Genomic DNA, 20,107 nt, shown 5'->3' with positions numbered 1-20,107 from the left:
TGGTATTTACCATTTAGAGCATACCCAGTAGAAGATCGGCAACAGGATGTGTTATGTAACAAGTACGCACAGCCGCAGTCATTATTTCCACTTTAAAGTGAAGTTACATAATTTTCCCAAGAGCACGCAGTTTGTAAGGGCCAAAGATGGCTCAAATTAGGGTTTGTCTGCTGTGATCTGAGATCTTACCCTTTCGATTTTATAATTAGGGCAAGATGGATCTCCTTACCTAAACTAGTACAGGCATATCTCTACAAATAAATTCTTTTATAATAAATACTTTTTTATAATAAATACTTTCATAGTGTAAAGTCACAACCTTGGACTATGAGTTTTCCTATTATTAAGACTATTTAGGTTGCAAGCAACAATCAGTTATTTTAAGAAAAAAGGTAATAATAGTAAGTAACATCTATGAATTTTTTTCCCCCAGAGCATATATATAACGTCATTTCCACTAATTTCTTCATGGACATGCATTGTGAAACCTGGAGTGGAGTCAAGGCTTGGAATATTTCAAACATCTACTTCCATGTCCTTAATACCCTTAGAGTAACATCATAATGAATGTCCCATAGACAATGCTTTTCTTGTATCTGAATGATGTACAATTCATTACCTTCACTAATCATTTTCTAGTTTTAACTAGAAATCATTGCACTTTTCATCATACATAACGCCTGCAGGGATTATGCAACGGTCTAATTTTTGATCATAACCTTCAGATTACAATGTAGTTTCAAAAGTCATTTCTCCTTTCAGCAAATCTATAGTAAGCTATTCAAAGCATAATTACTGTAAGCTGGAGTATTTCTGCTTCTATTGTCCTGCTAATAGGACTGATACCAGTAACATGCCTTTGTGAAATTTGTACAATTTAATTGTGTGTCCACAGCCACAATTTCTTCTTTTGCTAGTTTGTATCAATACAACCCAGCATTAAACAGCAAATAAAGGAACTGCTTATGACAGCCTCTAAAATACTGGTAGGTGGACACAATACCTTTATATTTATGTGATGCTGAGGATTGAACCCAGGGCCTCATGTGTGTCAGGCAAGCACCCTACCACTCAGTCCCAGCCCCAGCCCCAGTGTAAAATGAATGATAATCAACTCTGATAACTGAGAAAATATGTATAGTTTTACTACAAAGGTGCAGTTCTCTTTGAAAATTGAAATACCATAGAGCCATTTAGCATTCAGGATTACAGAAGTCATTTTGTCCCTGGCTTTCTATTTCCAGCTATGTAAAAATTATGTGTTATCATTCTTCTTTGTACTCACAGATCTCACAGCTCAGCTCTGGTTAACTATGAGAATACTATTTTCCATCCTTACTGCATGGGAAATATAGCAGCAACCCACTGATTAAATGGCAAGATTGAATGCCTAGTTCAATGGGAAGGGATAGGCAAAGAAGACAATTTAAAGCTCCAAATCCTACCCCTTAATGCTCTGAGCTGATTAAAGATTTCTATTAAGTATTCTCCTGACAGTATACTTTTTTTTTTCTTTTTGGTACTGAGGATGGAACCCTGAAGTGCTTAACCATTGAGCCACATCCCCAGTCCTTTAAAAAATTTTATTATTTATTTTTATTTTGAGACAGGGTCTTTATATAAGTTGCTTGCCTAGAACTTGTAATTCTCCTGCCTCAGCTTCCTGAGTTACTGAGATTATAGTTGTGCACCACTATACCCATCTCAGGACCAATATTTTAGATGGTGTGTGTGTGTGTGTGTGTGTTTAAGTATTTATTTGTAGGTGGACACAATACTTTTATTTTTAAGTGATGCTGAGGATTGAACCCAGGGCCTCATGTATGCCAGGCAAGCACCCTTCCACTCAGCCCCAGCCCCAGCCCCAGCCCCAGCCCTAGATGGTTGTATTTTTTAATTCTGTTCCTTGAATTTTAATCTTGAAGACTAATCCATGCTTCTTGCCAATAGATACATAATTAAGCTTGCCGCAGTCCGGCTGCAGCAGAATAAGGGGGCGGGGGTGACACGAGTAACTTGTGTACGTTGATGCAGCAGGAATGGAAGCCCTTTATTGTAGAATAAGAGCAGTATTTATATATTTTACACAGCTTATCTAATTAGCATAAAATAGATACAGCAGTCAACCAATAAGGAATCTCCACACTTAATGGCTCGCTTTTGTTACTTCACAAACCACTTCCTCTGGCATTTTGCCAGGCGCCATCCAGACTTGTTTACAGACTCTAACATTTCTCTGGCAAAATAACAGGTGCCAATCTGACTTGTTTACAGACCTTAACATAAGCTATCAACAATAATGCATGTCTTAAACCATTTAACTAAATGATACTTCACTTGGCCTTTTCTAGTTTTATTCCCTTATTTTTTAACTCTGCACCCCAGCTTTAATATTTTTTAATTTCTTATTTAGCTTGATGATCCTTTGGAAAAAATTTAATATAAGCTGCAGTGAGTCTGCAAAGTATCATATTCACAGATTCTCATTTTTAAAAAGGATTTGCCATATAAGTGCTCTGTTTTATAAGGAATGCATTCAGAATGCAAGGATTGGATCCAAATGATCCAAGCCTAAAGGCAAGAGAAAAACTATATGCATGATAACAAATAAAGTTCAACAATTCAATCTTTGGACATGGACACTTTGAGGTTTAGTTGAGACTGTTACATTGGTTTAGTAAAATTCTCAGAGGAAAATCGTATCAGGTGGGTAACGATGACTATGTTTCATAGCACACTGGTCAGTTTCTGGATCATGAGTAAAATTAAGCACAGATGTATCATATTGAAGTAGACTATCAGTTAAAACATCAGAGATTAAGATTTTCTCTTTGTATGCTAGTTGTAAGGAAGGATATTTTGCTAATGATGGTATTAAGAGAAATCATGATGGGTATGTTTGGAAATGGCTTGATGATACCGGTTGACTGCATTGACTATTTCAGGTATAAAGATCTCTTTTTAGGCTTTTCATAAGTTTAGTCATCTCCAGAATTTGTCAGCTGTGTTTAATAGTATATAAATTTGTATACTTGTGTTCACACCATACCATTAACTTTGCTCATAACAACCTTATATTAACGTTTTCTTTGGACACTGATCAATCATTCAACCTTCTGGTTGCTCTCTGCCTAATAATTGTTTTTGAGTTCAATATGGCTAATTTTCTCAACCATTTTCCTCTGGATGAAGTGTAGAATTAATCATATGATCATTATGATTTTAATGGATTTTTGGTTTATTACCATTCATATTGGGAAATAAATTCAGTGTTTTATGAAGACTGGTCATTGGTAAGATGTGAAAAGAGAGACATATGAAATCATAAAAGCTATAGTTTCTCTTGTTTCCTTTTATTTTTAAATATTTATTGTAAAACTGATTTACTTTATTGTAAAAATCTAGCTGAGTGTGTTGCCTTTGGAGATAGTTGCTATCTTCTACCTTTCTGTTCACTTCATTGATTCTGATTCTAGGGAAGAGCATGTTGAGACATGCCTCATTGATAATGCTATGGAAAATTAAACTCTACCATAAATATTATGGCTCCACAAAAACCCTGTAAATGCCTGCCCCATTTTTTTGTTCTAGGAAAAGAGAAACAAAGTAGAAGTCCTTATAAGAACAGCCACTCTTTTTTTTGCAATTGTGTTATTTATATTAATATTTATTTTTTTGAAATGGTCCTTTTCTGTTGTTCAGGCAAGCCATGAACTCCTGAGTTCAAGTGATCCTTGTGCCTTAGTCTCCCAAGTAGCTGGGACTATAGGTATTCACCCAGACTTCTGGTTTGTTATGTCTTTAATATGTTGTATAGTTTTGAATCATTGTAATTTTCACTAGAATATGCTCATAACTAAACATATAGTCATTTCCAGGAAGACTTTCCTCTCTCTTCTCCCCCTGCCTCATTTCTCTTTTCAATATCAGAATTGGAACATACTTAGTAATTCTCAAGTTATTAAGATGTATTCTGTTTTAGTTACAACAGCTGGAGATGCTTTCCATAAAATCACTTATCTCTGAATCTTTTACTGAAAAAAATTTAAAAAGTAGCAAGTTTGCAAAATTTCATGTTGAAGAATATGATATATATATATATATATATATATATATATATATATATATATATATATATAAAAATGTATTAATACATGTTTTTTGAGAATCCTGCTTTCTTCTGGGGAATAGAAAACCATGAGAAAATGTTTTTTTCTACTATTACAAAGAAAATAAACAGGCTACAAAGTCATAATTTATTTTGTGGTTGTTAGATTTGAGGTTGCAAGGTAAGCAGATAAATTGAATTCTGAAAGATGACTAGCCCTTCCAAGTAAACTATGTGAACTGTTTTATCTTCAAAAAGAAGAGATTCTTGCCATAAACATAGGCTGAAGTTTTAACATTTCTTACGGTGGTTGAGTGTAGGTTAGTGGGACAGTTTTGAATCCTTGGGAACTTCAGATATTTGTAAATACCAGCTCTTTTCTCTGGGCTTCTACCAGGTTTCCTAAACATTGGGAATATGGCAGGATAACCAAGAAAGCCCCTTTGTAGTACATAATAAAGATGTTCATGTCCTAATTCCTGGGACCTGTTAATATGTTGATTTATATGGCATAGGAACATTGCAGATGTGATCAAGGGTATGCACTTTGGGATGGGAGATGTCCTATATTATGTAGGTGGATCCAATCTAATCACATGAGACTTTAAATGTAGACTGTCTTAGTTAAATGTGTGTGTGTGTGTGTGTGTGTGTGAGAGAGAGAGAGAGAGATAGAGAGATAGATTTAGATAGATAGATAGAGAGAGAGAGAGAGAGAGAGAGAGAGAGAGAGAAAAGAGATTTCTGATTTTGATGATGGACAAAGGGAGCCAAAAGCTTCAGGCTGGAAGTGATTTCTAGGAGCTGGGAATGGAAAGGAAGTGGATTCTCTCCTTGAGTTTCCAGAAATCAATAAAACCCTGTCAACCACTTGATTTTAAACCCTTTTTTCAGACTGTGAAATCCTCTGTGAAACCTTTGTCAGATTTCCGATTATAGTACTGAAAGATAATTAGTTTGTGGTATTTGTTATTAAACTTCTGGAAAATCTTTCTAGCAGCAACAGAAATCTAGAACACAGGGAAGCAAGGTCTACTTAATCTGTACTTTGAATCCTGCATGAGTAAAAGGTGGTCATTGGCTACTACCTGGGGATAAGCAAGAAAACTGCTCATGTCCTGAAATCCTGAATTATTAAGCAACATTTGCCTGTGCTGGTAAAGGACAGAGAATCTGTTGCAATTTGGACCCTACTGTAATATCATGCAGAAACTGTTTGGCACCACAGTAGGAATAGGAAATTTCTACTCCTGGATCTGCACTGATACATGTTAGAGGTCTGCTGCCATAGAGGAAGGACAGGAAACTCTGGTCCCACATTGAAACTAGATAGAAGCTGTCACTGAGGTGCAAAGCCTATGTATCCCAGTCTCTGCATGGATACTAGGCAAAAGCCATTTGCTGCTGGAAGAGGGAAGTTAACCTCATGATACCAAGCTGGCCCCACCAGTGACAAGATATTGGTTGGTTGACACTGAAGAAGGATCAGGAAGGCTGCCTGACTTGGATTCTTATACTGACATTAGGTGAAATCCATTTGTTGCTACTGGAAGAGGGAAAAGGAAACCCACTTATAACCAGAATCCTGCAATGATTATAAACTTTTTTTTGGTGTGTGTGTGTATGTGTGTGCATGTGTGGAAGTGGTAAGAACACTATGCCCACACACATCCCATGCAAAAGTACAGAGTCTACCTGATAAGGTTTAGATATGAGGTGTCCTCCAAAAGCTCATGTGAGAAAATGTAAGGTTTAACAGCAAAATAATCGGGGTATGAGAGCCCTAACTCAATCAGTGAATCCCATGAGAGGAATTAACTGAGTTGTAACTGAAGGCAAGGAGAGTGTGGCAGGAAGAGGTAGGTCACTGGGGGTGTGACTTTGGAAAATATATTTTGTATTTGGTGATTGGAGTCTCTCTTTCCTGGGTGCCATATTCCCAGCTGCTTTCATCCACAGCACACTTCCACCATGATATTCTGCCTCACCTCGCACCCCACCCCAAGGAATGGAGCCTACCTACCATTTGTGAACTGAGACCTCTGAAACTGTGAGCCCCCAAATAAAGTTTTTCTTCTCTAAATTTGTCCTTGTTGGGTCTTTTGGTCACAGCAGCAAAAAAGCTAAACACTACCGTAGAGGCAGTTGCTGGAGGAGAACAGAGAATTCCCATTGCCCCACCACTAACTTTGCTCTGAGTAACACTTCACTGGGAAGGGAGTAAATGTATGGAAAGTGATCTTTCTTTATGTTGGATGTGTGTTCTCCTGAAGCTGAGCACAAATGCTGAGAACTCGGTTGTTACTTCAGACTTCCCACTAAGTATAGGTGGTGGCATTCTATCACTGGAGTGATTAAAATCTAAAGTCAGATAAACAATGGATTGGATTGCTTCAATTTCACATACCTGATGATTTCACAGAGTAAGAGGCATGTCTACTTCTTCTTGATAATATTTACCTTAGAATTTACGTAAGTGTGCCCACCAAACTAGTAACCATAGTTAAGAGGAAACAATGGCCTAGAGTTTGGAATTATCATAAAAAGAGACTTAAAAATAATCATGATACATTAAAAATGTAGTAGAAACGTGAATAAGTTGTGCACAAGTGGGAGCTTTTAGCAGAGAGATGGGAATTACATAAAGCATTCTGATGAAAACACTACAAATGGAAAACAGTGTTGGAGATGAAAGATTTCTTTGCCATTTATCAACAGACTGGACACAGTAAAGAGAAAGAATCAGTGATTAATGAAGTAGGTTAATAAAAGTTATGCAAACATAAAAAGAAAAATGAAGAGATGAGAGAAAATTGGAAACAATATTAATGGTTGGTGAGGATGTGGGGTAACTGGAATCTTTATGTATTACTGGAGGAGATACAAAATGGTACAGTGTCTTTGGGTAAAAGCTACATATTTATATACAAATATATATTTTAATGAAGTTAAATATATTATTAAGCTAGCTGGAAAGCTTAAAAACTTGAGGATGGTATAAAATATCTAAAAGATATCTGACATACCCAGTGTGTTTAAATGTTTAGGTTTTGTATTTGCTTCTTCAGACCTTGTAAAGACTCTTTGATACCCTTTAATAAATATCTTTTATGTGGAATAGATTCTTCTAAACATTTTAATGAGTTATACTGATATTTCCTATTCAAATTTTGTATGCTTATTTCTGTTCTCTCATTCTAAAAATCTTGGTATCTAATAACAACATTTGCAAAATTTGTATCCTTCTGTTTTTATAATACTTTCAAGCTAATAATATGTAAGTACTTCTAGCAACATATCTATTATACAATTTAAGAGCTTTTTTTATTTTAGGATATATCTTTGTGGATATTAAAAGTCAAAATACCATGTTTTAAGATAATTTGAAACAATTCCTCCTTTTAGTTAAAGTATACATCAAACAGCATGCATCAAAATACATCAAATATTTGTTTTTTTGTTATTTTTAGAGATTAATATTCCTTTTATTTTGTAATTTTATGATTGTTTAGTAAATTTTTATGGTATTAGACTCAAAACTTCAAAATTGAGTATACTTAGAGAAGCCTAATTTTTTTTTTCTTTCCTTTCCTATCTGTTTTCTTTCCTAAAGCTAACTATTAAAAAAAAGTTTTAGTTTTGGGCTGGGGTTATAGCTCAGAGGTAGAGTGCTTGCCTACCATGCATGAGGCACTGGGTTCAATCCTCAGCACCACATAAAAATAAATTAAAGATATTGTTATAACTAAGAAAAAAATATTAAAATTAGTTTCTGGTAAGGACTTCTACCCTTTCTTAGATTATATATAGCATACTATATTTGTTCTGTATCTTTTTTTTAAAAAAAAATTAATAATACAGCTGGGCATGTGATGCATGCCTGTGATCCCGTTGACTCAGGAGGCTGAGGCAGAAGGATTGCAAGTTCCAGACCAGCTTCAGCAACTTAGCAAGGCCCTAAGCAACTTAATGAGACCCTGTGTCAAAATTTAAAAAATGAAATGAAATAAAAAGGGCTGGAGATGTGGCTTAGTGGTTAAAGGCCTCTGGGTTCAATCCCTGGTACTAAACCAAGTCAAACCAAACAACAACAGCAAAAAATTTTAAAATATTATTAGAAATGACTCTATAACACTCCATAGTAATCTTCTTAAGTCCTTTTTGCAGCTGAATGGCATTCCATTCATCCTTTCTCTCTGCAGGTATTCATTGATTCAGGTTATAGAAACTTAACACATTTCAATGCAATTTTCATAGTTGCCCAGAGGTCATTTGCCTGTGTGTGTGTGTTTTGGGGGTGAGGCAGTACTATTGGGGTACATAGAGTTTTTCGCATCTCATATTCTCTTTTCTAGAACTCAGTCACTCAGTCACACTTAACTGCACTTTAGACTGGAAGATATACTCTTGTGTGTTCAGGAAGAAGAGGAGAATAAGGATTTTGGTGAGTTGCATAGAATCTGCCACAGTTTTCATGCCTAATCTTAAATCATCATGTATACTTTTCATCCTATATATGAAGCACACTTATCCTCCTTCCCTGGGAATACAAATTGAAGTTCTATTTTCAATTATATTGCCTTTAAGTCCAGAGTTTCTGAATGATGGGTAATTCTCATCATCACTTCTGATGTGATTCCTCATGGTCTGGAAATGAATAAAAACAAAAATCACAAGATGAATACTGGCATCTATTCTCAATTCCAAGATTAAAATTGATAATTAGGGACATGGGTAATTGAAAGAACAAACTCCTTTCACTTAGAAGAAAATAGTAGAAACATAACAGTGAATTGTCCGCAGCAATGACATCTCCTGAATGGCTATGGAACCACTTGCACTGGCTTTACAATGAAATTCCTGATTAGTCCCTCTATCTGGGCACCCTTATCCATCCATCTCTATGGTTTCTGGCTCATGAACATCATGCAAGTCATCAGAAATATTAAGTACGTAAGCCAGAGGGTGGAAAGGTAGAATGAAAAAGAACAAGTACATTTAAATGGCTGTACCTTCTATTCTCTTCACAGGTATTTACATTTAAATAATGGACTTACACTCCTTTTCTAGTTACCGCAAAAGAACAAGACATCAGCAAAAGCAAAATTTCTAAACATTTGTTCTGCTGCTCTGCCCATTTTTCTTTTCCTTTGATTCTGGGGGCACTTAACTGATCCACATTTCCACCACTTTTTATATTTTAATTTTGAGACAGGGTCTCACTAAATTTCTTAAGGCCTCACTAAGTTGCTGAGGCTGGGATCCTCTTGCCTCAGCCTCAAGATCCACTGGGATTAGTAGCATGTGCCACTGTGGCCTGCTGCCAATTTGCTCTTAAAATGCTTATCTCCTTTCTTAATTTGCCTTATGTTTCACATCAAGTTCTAGTTTGGACATTTTTTATTTCATTGACTTCAGTGGTCTGTGACTTTATAGAAAGTTTAATACCATTTCCCCAGGTATTTGCAACTTTCTCTGGTTTTACTTAAATGAGAAAATCTACAGCGAAGTCCCCATCATAAGTTATGTGGGCAAGTTTTCAACCTTTCTTTTGTGAGTAGAGATTCAGGAAAGCTGGCATTTGGATCCAAACGATCCAAGCTTTAGGGATAAAATTGCAAATCAGTGCAAATTACTCTCTCATATTTGCATACTAACAAAATGGAATTTAACCTTTAAATCAAAATTACAAATAGACTGTTACTACTTAGGACTAGCAGAACTGTTTGATAGGAACAAAAACTGTTAAACAGAATTCATGCCCACAAAAAATTCTTAAAGATTTCTCAATTAAAACTGTTCAATGATGCATCAGATATATGCCACACTATAAAAGATATGGCAAAGTGAAGGAAACTCTAATTATGTTCTTAGGAACTAATATTTTTCTCTCTTCAGATATTTCATTTAGTTGAATTGGAGAATATGTGACTCATGGCAGAATTAGGAAAATTATTGATAGGATTTTTTCTAATTATTATTATTATTATTTAAATATTTATTTTTTAGCCTTAGGTGGAAACAATATTTTATTTTATTTTTATGTGGTGCTGAGGATCGAACTCGGTGCCTCACACATGCCAGGCAAGCGCACTACTACTTGAGCCACATCCCCAGCCCTAAAGTCTCGCCCAATGTTAATTATTTTATTATGTATCCACAAATTACATTATTGGCTTAAGGGCGATGTTATCCTAAAAAAATCATCTCCATAATTAAGTGCATTGAAAAATATTTAAATTTTTTAAACTCACAAAATCTTTTATTGGGATTGGAGCTGTAGCTCAGTGGTAGAGGGGCTGCCTCCCATGTGTGAGGCACTAGATTTGATCCTCAGTGCCACATAAAAATAAATAAAGATATTGTGTCCATCTACAACTAAAAAAATATTTAAAAATGTTTTATAATATTCATATCACTAGAAAAAACATCACTATTTTGGACAGACTAGTTATTCAACTCTCTTGTTTGCCATTTTTTGGGGGGAGGGGAGAATATCTGTTAGTGAGCCTATATTATTATATTCATTGTAATGATAGGGGACAGACAGATTATAGTGGAAGGAACATGAGGTTAAGGGAATAATTCTATAAAACGGGCTCACTGTGCTAACCCCCACATACTTTCTTTGCCAAGAAGCAATTTACAGGCAACCCTGAGTGGCTTCTGTGGATAGGATATGTCACATTCCTCAGCAAACTACGTGCTATCTGCAGGATAAACCTAGGCGTAAAATACTATTGATAAGAGGGACCCAAATTATCATGAAGGGGGAGACTTTTGTGACTCTTTTTACAGACCAGATCCCAAAACTCATGGAGACAAGGATAATTCCTCCTAACCATAAAATCTGTGAGAATTTATGGTTAAGAATCTGATTAGAACTGGTCAGCATGGACCAAAGTGACTTAGAGTTGTCATGATAGTGGGGAATGAAAAGTTTGATGTCATCCTGCAGGCTTCCTCAGTGAGGGGAGGAAGGCTGTTCCTCTTGGTAAAGGTGTTTGTGCAAAATTTAGGGTTTTAGGGTCATCAAATCCTTTGGCATTTGCCCATATGCACCCATCCTAATTTCCAGGGTTCCATTCCTCCTTTTATTTTTAATTTTTTTGGCCGTACTGGGGATTGAACCCAGGGGTGCTCCACCACTGAGCTATATACCCAGCCTTTTTGTTTTTTATTTTGAGACATAGTTTTGCTACATTGCCCAGAATGGCATCAAACATCAAACCCAGCCTGCCTTCTTTTGCCTCAAAACCCTGTAATGAGTTCTCCTGAGGTGGTTGCCTTACAGAGGAATGCTGTCCTCTGGAAATATCCTTACCTCAGTTTTCAGCCTACTATCACACAAATGATAAGGTGCAAGAACCTCAAATTATAAGGTAAAAGTTGTGATTCAGGACAAGGGAAAATGCATACCAAAAGATCCTCCTGCCTTAACCTCCAGAGTTACTGGATTACAGGTATACACCACTGTGCCCAGCTGGGTTCATTCCTTTTAAATAAATCCCCTGACAAAGTTTGTGAGGTTTTCAATTTAATTTTCTATCTGATTCATCTATTGCAGGATTTGATTTGAGTTTGCTTTTCAGAAAATTCAGTCTTTCTGCTTCTGGAGATAAGGATTTCATTTGAATCCAAGAATGCTTCACCATTGAGCAACATCCCAGCCCTTTTCATTTTTTATTTTGAGACAGGGTCTTTGGGCCTTACTAAATTGCAAAGACTGGCCTTAGACCTGAGATCCTTCTGCCTCCACCTCCCAAGTTGCTGGTATTAGAGGTATGCACACCATGCCTGGTGAGTTACACAATTTCATGGCAGTTTTCCCTGCATTTGCATGTTACCCTCATGAGTTGCTTTCTTTGCAGGCATTATGGCTCAGGGCCCCAAAGGCAGATTGAGCCCCAGTGAATGAGTCAGATTTTTGAAGTAATTTTGGAAATGACCCAGTGTCAGTTCTATGATTATAATCACAAGAAGTAAAATCAAGAATTGATAAATGGGATGCATTCAAACTAAAAATCTTCTTCTCACCAAAAGAAACAATCAATAACACGTAGAGAGAGCCTACAAATTTGGAGAAAATCTTTACCACATGTACCTCAGATAAATCACTAATCTCCAGGATAAATAAAGAGCTCAAAAAACTTAACACCCATAAAAACAAATAACTCGGGGCTGGGGATGTGGCTCAAGCGGTAGTGCGCTCGCCTGGCATGCGTGCGGCCCGGGTTCGATCCTCAGCACCATATACAGACAAAGATGTTGTGTCCGCCAAATACTAAAAAATAAATATTAAAAAAATAAAAAAATTTAAAAAACAAATAATCAATAAACGGGCTAAGGAGCTGAACAGACACTTCATAGAAGAAATAGCATCAATCAACAAATATATGAAAAAATGTTCAACATCTCTAGCAATTAGAGAAATGAAAATCAAAGCTAAGATTTTATCTCACTCCAGGCAGAATGGCAATTATCAAGAATACAAGCCACAATAAATGTTGGTAAGAATATGGGAGGAAAGGTACACTCATACATTACTGATGGGAACGCAAATTGGTGCAACCATTATGGAAAATGGTATGGAAATTCCTCAGAAAACTTGGAATGAAACCACCATTTGACCCAGCTATCCCATTCCTCAGTATATACCCAAAGGACTTAAAATCAGCATATTATAGTGACACAGCCACATGTTTATAGCAGCTCAACTTATAATAACTAAACTATGGAACCAACCTAGGTGCCCTTCAACAGATGAATGGATAAAGAAAATGTAATACATATATATGATGGAATATTACTCAGCTTTAAAGAAGAATGAAATTATGGCATTTTCTGGTAAATGGATAGAACTGAAGAATATAATGTTAAGCAAAATAAGTCAATCCCAAAAAACCAAAGGCTGAATGTTTTATCTGATATGCAGATGCTAATTCACAATGGTAGAGGGGTGTGCTAGGGAAGAATAGAGTTATTTTAGATTAGGTTGAGAGGAATGAAGGGAGAGGAAGGGATATGGGGATAGGAAGGATAGCAGAATGAAACAGACATTATTACCTATATACACATTTGACTGCATAACTGATGATTCTACAATATGTACAAACAAAAAATGAGAAAATTATATTCCATTTTGTATGATATATATATATATCAAAGTGCATAAATATATTCTACTGTCATGTACAACTAATTAGAACAAATAAAAAAGATTTTAAAAAGAAAACATTACAACAAATTTAGTTTAAGGATATTAATTTGCTCTTATTTACAATTCTAGAATCTGTAAATACCTTATTCTGTAAAATAGAGTATTCTGATGAATACTATTCTATTCTGGCTCTGTAGACAGAAAAGGGACTGAAGAAAGCAAAAACAGAACAGAAAGGTGGTTTCATTCCATGTTTTCTGAGGAATTTCCATACCATTTTCCATAATGGTTGTACCAATTTGCATTCCCATTAGTAATGTTGGTAGTTATTTGTAATGTTCTTTGTAAATATTAAAGCAGAGAGGACTTTCTTATCATGGCTATTGGGGATTTGGCTATTATGTCCATCTGTCTGTCTGTCTGTTTCTCTCTCATTTCTTGGCAGGCCAGATAAATAACTTGGTTTTGCTTTGTGGTATTGACCTTCAGCATGAACAATTCCATTTTGGATTTAGAGCTTAGTCTAAATCAGTGGTCTCCTATACATTTGTTCAGCCCCAGGGCTGCAAAGACCCAAAGTGTACTGTTTACCCATCTCAAAGAAAGCATTTGGAGGACCCAACAGAGAGATTTTTTTCACTTTCTGCAAAAAAAAAAAAAAAAAAAAAAAAAAAAAAAAAAAAGCTGTTTGGATTTGACAGGGATTGTATTAAATATATAAGTTGATCCCACCTAAAAAACTGCTAGCATTCAGTTTAGCTGGTTGTCTTTGCTGGCACAGTCCTTCGATGAATTTAAAATTTTGGGGTGGATATGGTAGTGCACACCTGCAATTCTAGCTACTTGAAAGGCTGAGGCAAGAGGATTGTAAGTTGAAGGCCAGCCTGGGCAACTTAGCAAGACCCTCAGCAACTTATGAAACCCTGGCTCCAAAAAAAAAAAAAAAGTAAAACGGGCTAAGTAGCTGGGTGGTAGAGCCATTTAATTTTCTTATTGCAGTTGTTGTGGGAGGATATAAGGCCTTCTTTAAACTAACTTACTTTACTTATAACTGGAAATGCTCACAAATACTTTTTTTGTATTTGGCTGGGCATCAAATTCAGGTTCTCTTTCCTGTCAGGCAGGTGCTCTACCATAGAGCTATACCCACAGCCTCTCATAGGTAACTTTTAAGATTATTTTTAATATTTTATATATTTGAATATATAATTAACAATCCCTGGTGCCTGTCCTATACCAGACAGGAAAAACAGAAAGCACTTTTTACAATTAGCATGCTAATTTCCTCCCAAGACCACCCAAAGAATGTTACTTTCTTCCACATCGTACTGATGGTTATACTAAAGAAGAGAGTAGTTGTAAAGCAGAGTCTAACATCAGAACTGTATAAAGCAAAGAATCTGTTTCTGTCCTGACAGTCTGACTCCAAAATCCTCTCCTAAAAACAATTATACCATAAAAATGAAAAGGAGTAAAATCCAAATTCCAGTCTAATTTTCACATTACTAATCTTAAAAAATGAAGTCATGAAAAATGAATTAAGTAGAGAAAAATAAAACTGAATGTTTACATGTGAAGATGTTTAGATTCCTCAGTGGAAAACACATGCTATTGTAAGTGACCAAGACATATTTAGAAAATTGCAGACTATTTTAATTCAATAATAAATATTTAAGTATTGGGTTGACCCAAGGGGGTAACTTTACCAAAGGTCTATGTATGAGAAATATGTCTGAAAAATATTAACAATGAATGAAAGCCTAATGAGGAAAAAAGAGCTATTTAAACCTAGATGATGTCCCTGAAATCTATTTCTCATTTTGGGATTATAGGACAACAATTCCTTCCAATCATGTGAGATGTGTGTGTGTGTGCGTGCACACACATACATGTGGGCACACGTGTGCACTTGCTTATAAATAATAATTACACATAGGTATTATGTATGAACTACCAGATTTTAAGCTGTATGGACTTTCCTGGAGTTTATAAGAAAAACTGGGGTGCTTTTTATAGGAAAAATTTTGATTCTTTCTACTTAAATCTGATATTAAAAAATATATTGGGGCTGGGGATTTGGCTCAAGCAGTAGTGCGCTTGCCTGGCGTGTGTGCGGCCCGGGTTCAATCCTCAGCACCACATACAAACAATTATGTTGTGTCCGCTGAAAACTAAAAAAACTAAATAAATATTAAAAGTTCTCTCTCTCTCTCTTCTCTCTCTCTCTCTCTTTCTCTAAAAAAAAAAAAAATAGAGAGGTGATAATTCTAGTTATGACCAAGCTTTATCCAACAATTTGAATACTCACTATATGTTCTAAATATTAAATTTTAAAATTTTACTAACAAAAAAAACTGAAGTTTCTGAAAACAAATTATGAGGAGGTTAAACAAGGAAAAAATTGCAAAACGATGAAACAGAATATGTCTTTATTTGCCTGCTAGCAAATGAGAATGTAGCTTTCACCCTAATGTCAGCTATGAAATATACCAGGGTATGGGAGGGACATAAAGTATATGAGTCAGAATTAATTTGAACAATTATAGGAGTGCACTGTTTTCCATAAAAAGGACTGAATTCTTCCATGAGCACTGTGGTGATTTTCGTTGACATTGGTCTCAGAATTTAAAAGAAATCCGAACATCACGGTGCATCCAGAAAGCAAGCGCACATAGAATTTAAGCTCAGTACATTAAAGGAATCACATCTAGTGATCCTAAGCCTGTCTTCTTTTTCCTTTTTTCCCTTCTGGTTTCAATATGGTTAATGTACTAGCAAACATTGCTTCCATTCTCATAATAGTAGAATTTGTCATTGGAAATTTTGCCAATGTCTTCATAGCCCTGGTGAACTGCATTGACTTGATCAACAGACAAAGGCTCTCCTCAGCTGACGGAATTCTCTCTGCTCTGGCTGTCTCCAGAATTGGTTTGTTATGGGTAATATCAATAAATTGGTATTTTACTGTGCTCAATCCAGATATATACAGAAAACAAACAGAAATTATTATACGTATTGCCTGGGCAGTAACCAACCATTTTAGCACCTGGCTTGCTACCAGCCTCAGCATATTTTATTTGCTCAAGATAGCCAATTTCTCCAACTTTATTTTTCTTCACCTAAAGAAGAGAGAGAGGAGTGTCATTCTTGTGATAATGTTGGGGACTTTAATGCTTTTGTTTTCTCATCTTGTGATAGCAAGCATTTTGGAGACAATGCAGATGAACGAAAACATAGGGAATGTGACTCAGAATACTAAACTGAAGGATATCACAAACTTTTTAAATATGACTGCATTCACTCTACTGAACTCCATGCCCTTTTTTATATCCCTCACATGTGTTCTGCTGTTAATCTACTCCCTGTGTAAACATCTCAGGAGGATGCGGCTCCACTGTAAAGGATCCCAAGATCCGAGCACCAAGATCCACGTGAAGGCCCTACAAACGGTGATCTCCTTTCTCTTGTTACTTGCTGTGTACTTTGTGTCCTTAACTATATCAGGTTGGAGTTCTAAGAAGTCTGTCATACTACTGTGCCAGGCTGCTGGCCTGCTTTATCCTTCAAGCCATTCATTTGTCCTGATTTGGGGAAACAGGAAGCTGAAAGAGACCTTTGTGTCAGTTTTGTGGCAGGCAAGATGGTGTCTGAAAGAACGGAAACCACCAAGTCTACAGATCAATAACAGTGACATCATGTGACTTCTAACAGGTTTCAAACTGATGGAATCTGCAACATTTTATGCTTCTTACCACTTTTTTCATAGTGTATATATATTTGAGAAATTTCTGAAGATATGCCTAGAAAGCCTTTTATCTATGCTTATTAAATAAAAAGATATGAGCTTGTATGTTTGTTTGTGTGTATGTATGAAAAACATGAGGATGCTTGTTAATAACATACCCTTAATATTTTATTTTGCAAATAAATTAATTATACAAAATATGACAGGATACAAAATATGTGTCAGAATTATGAAACCATGTGTATTTGACATGCACATTCTATTTTATCCTCCATTTGAAGAATTTTTGATTTTATTTATGGACTATGTAGAACTGTCAGATTATTTCAGGAAATTTTTGTTTTCCATGGTTCCTTGTATAGCATATATGTATCAAAGTGTATTAGATTTCAGTGTTTGAACCTCCAACTGTTTTGGATGGCAAAACATTGAATTCTAAATCACTTATCAAAGATGTACGTTTTGAGGTAAGTTTATTTTTTCCAAGATTCTTATTTCATGTTTAATAGAATAAACAATTATTATAAAACATTCACACAATAATATTCAAGACTAACAAACATCTGTTGAGCAGATTTAGCATGAATACCATAATTGTACAAAAAAATAGATTTAATACAAAAAAGTGAGAAGCTTAGAAAAAGAAACTTTCTATAAAGGGATGGAGAAGGTAGGATTATGATCATGACTTGATTTCAATGCTTTTAACATTTCAGTACACAGTTAGGAAACTCATTTCTTGCTTTTCCTGCAATAACAAAGACCTTTTATTGACATTGAGATCTGATTTTAAATATTTCAGCTTTTCTTAAACCCTATCTGGACCTCTTAAATGCCAACCACTTCTTTCATTTTTCATTCTTAAAAATTTCTTTGAGCTTAACAGATGAGGGCTCTACCTTTCCCTATCTTAAAAATATGCTTACTACAAAATAATTCATAAATCATTACACATAATTCAATGAACATATCTGCAACCATTAAAATGGCATTTTTGAAATTCATGTGATAATTATGGAGAATTTCTTGAAGTTCTGGTTTAGTATAATTTTGTGTAAAATGTGGAAATGAGAGAAAGTGGGTTGACAACCATAAATGGTAACTTCTATTATAAGGAGTAAATGTATAACTTTATGATAGCTGAATTCTACTGATTATATTCTTGGTGTTGTGAAATCTTAACATTATCATCTAAAACAAGTTAGATCATTTTCACAACTAATTTATTTATGTGTGTATCATTCATCTTCCCAGTACATTATAAGCATCATTGAAGTAGAGATTGCTTTGTCTTATTTATTGTTTATTCCCAGCACCTAGAAGCCAGCACAAGGAATATTATAAAAAATGATGTTTTACTGAATAAAATGGTTGAAAGAATGTATGAAATATATGAGGATAGGTAAACCATTAAAAATAAAACCCATCACAAAATCTTCAGGCTGCATGGATTTCTAGGTTCTTGTTTTATGTTGAGGTTACATGTTTAATCAAATACAAGCATTTCTCAGAGCAAAACATTAATTATTCCACAATTCCAGTGAGAATATCTTTAGACTGTAGACTTGATGCAATTATATCAGGAATGTGACGTGAAGAAAAGTTGGAACTCCAAAACTAGATAACATGACAATAGATGACACAATAGTTTCAAAAAAGCATATAGAAATTCTGGTAAATTTGCATATATTTTTTTCTACTGTGAGTGACATTATTATTGTGATATGTTATAGTTGCCTATTTTCTACACAAAAATGGCTTTTTTTTTTACGTACAAAAATGGCTTTTGATTTAAAAATTTAGCTACTAACTATTTTTTTTTTTTCTTTTTGTGGGATGGGGATCAAATCCATAGCCTCTCCCATGAGAGGTAAGCACCCTACCACTGAGCTCCAATCCCAGCCCAACCCCAACCACTGCCTTTCTAGAATGTTATTTTGATATATTTTTAATAGTAATCTCTATATATAAACTTTTTTTTGTACCTAGGATTGAACCCAGGGATACTGTACCTCTGAGCTACATCTCCAGCCCCCCTATTTTTTTTTTTTTAATTTTGAGACAGGTTCTCACTAAATTGCTGAGGGTCCCAGTAATCTGCTGAGGCCAATCTTGAACTTGCAATCCTCCTGCCTCAGCCTTCCAAGTTACTGGTATTACAAGTGTGTGCCACAGTGTGCCTGGATCCCCAAATAAATATTTTATCATTGTTTTGTAAACTCAAAGAAAAATGAATAAATAAAAATTATAAAATTTAATGGATATCTTAAGCTTGGGACTTCTAAAACCAGATTCAATGTTAGGGATTAAATTAATAATGTGTGGAAAGTCAGATCCGGGTGGAATTCCAGAGGACCTGGAATCTGAGAGGAGAGAAGAGGTAAAACGATGTGAAATGACGTATTATTCTGCGGCTGCCATTTCACAATGAGCTGAGAGAATCATTGTGCTGGGCACAAGAGGGCACTTGATGTCCAGGACTTCCCTAGGAAGGTCCAAAAGTGGACCTGACCTGCCTTAGTCCTTTAAAGAGAGAGAAGAGTACAAATTGGTCTTTTCAGTTCTCTTCTTTCTACAGTTATCCATTGTTCAGGGTTTACCTAGGGCAGAACCAATCTCTGTTTTTTAAGTCTTAAACCATACAGTTCCTTAGTGACCATTTACAAAGTTAGATCTCATGCTCACAGGATGGAGTTGCTATAATACAAAATAGAAAGATAACCTGGATCACACAGATGTTGACCAAGAGAACAGGAATTGTCAAAATACCTGAAGATATGCACAGATTTGTGTTCAATACAGTTCACCCCTTGGGCACTGAGGTGTGCTCATGCCTTCCAACAGTGACTTTGGCTTTGTAAACATATTAATTATTAGCTGTTAAAGGCCCTGTGCTTAGAGAGACCTTATGTTTGTTTTAATTGTCTGTTTTTACCATTTTATTTCTTAGACAAAATACTCTTCTGATGAAGAAGAGGTGGCTTCATGCTAATTCCGTGGGGGTTTGTCACCCTTTTCTTATGAGTTTTGTACAGCATCCTTGCCCACTTACAAATGCCTCTATCAGCTTTGATCTGCTGAATCATTTTTCAGA

The 20,107-nt window shown here is 35.5% G+C and overlaps 1 protein-coding gene across 1 annotated transcript; it reads left to right on the top strand.

Moving 5' to 3' along the window:
• The first annotated feature begins 16,027 nt into the window (after positions 1-16,027).
• Positions 16,028-16,969, top strand: LOC143398389 (taste receptor type 2 member 43-like). Its single transcript, XM_076855341.1, has one exon. The coding sequence runs from the start codon at positions 16,028-16,030 to the stop codon at positions 16,967-16,969; it is 942 nt and encodes a 313-aa protein (XP_076711456.1).
• Positions 16,970-20,107: the final 3,138 nt, after the last annotated feature.

The sequence above is a fragment of the Callospermophilus lateralis genome, chromosome 4 (genome assembly GCF_048772815.1).
Source record: "Callospermophilus lateralis isolate mCalLat2 chromosome 4, mCalLat2.hap1, whole genome shotgun sequence".
In the NCBI taxonomy this organism is placed as follows: Eukaryota; Metazoa; Chordata; class Mammalia; order Rodentia; family Sciuridae; genus Callospermophilus; species Callospermophilus lateralis.
The sequence above is the reverse complement of the archived record's forward strand: the minus strand, read 5'-3'. Positions and strand labels throughout refer to the sequence as shown.

What these genes read in the sequence shown, in the direction of transcription:
- LOC143398389 (XM_076855341.1), top strand. Translation starts at nt 16,028, where the DNA reads ATGGTTAATGTACTAGCAAACATTGCTTCCATTCTCATAATAGTAGAA.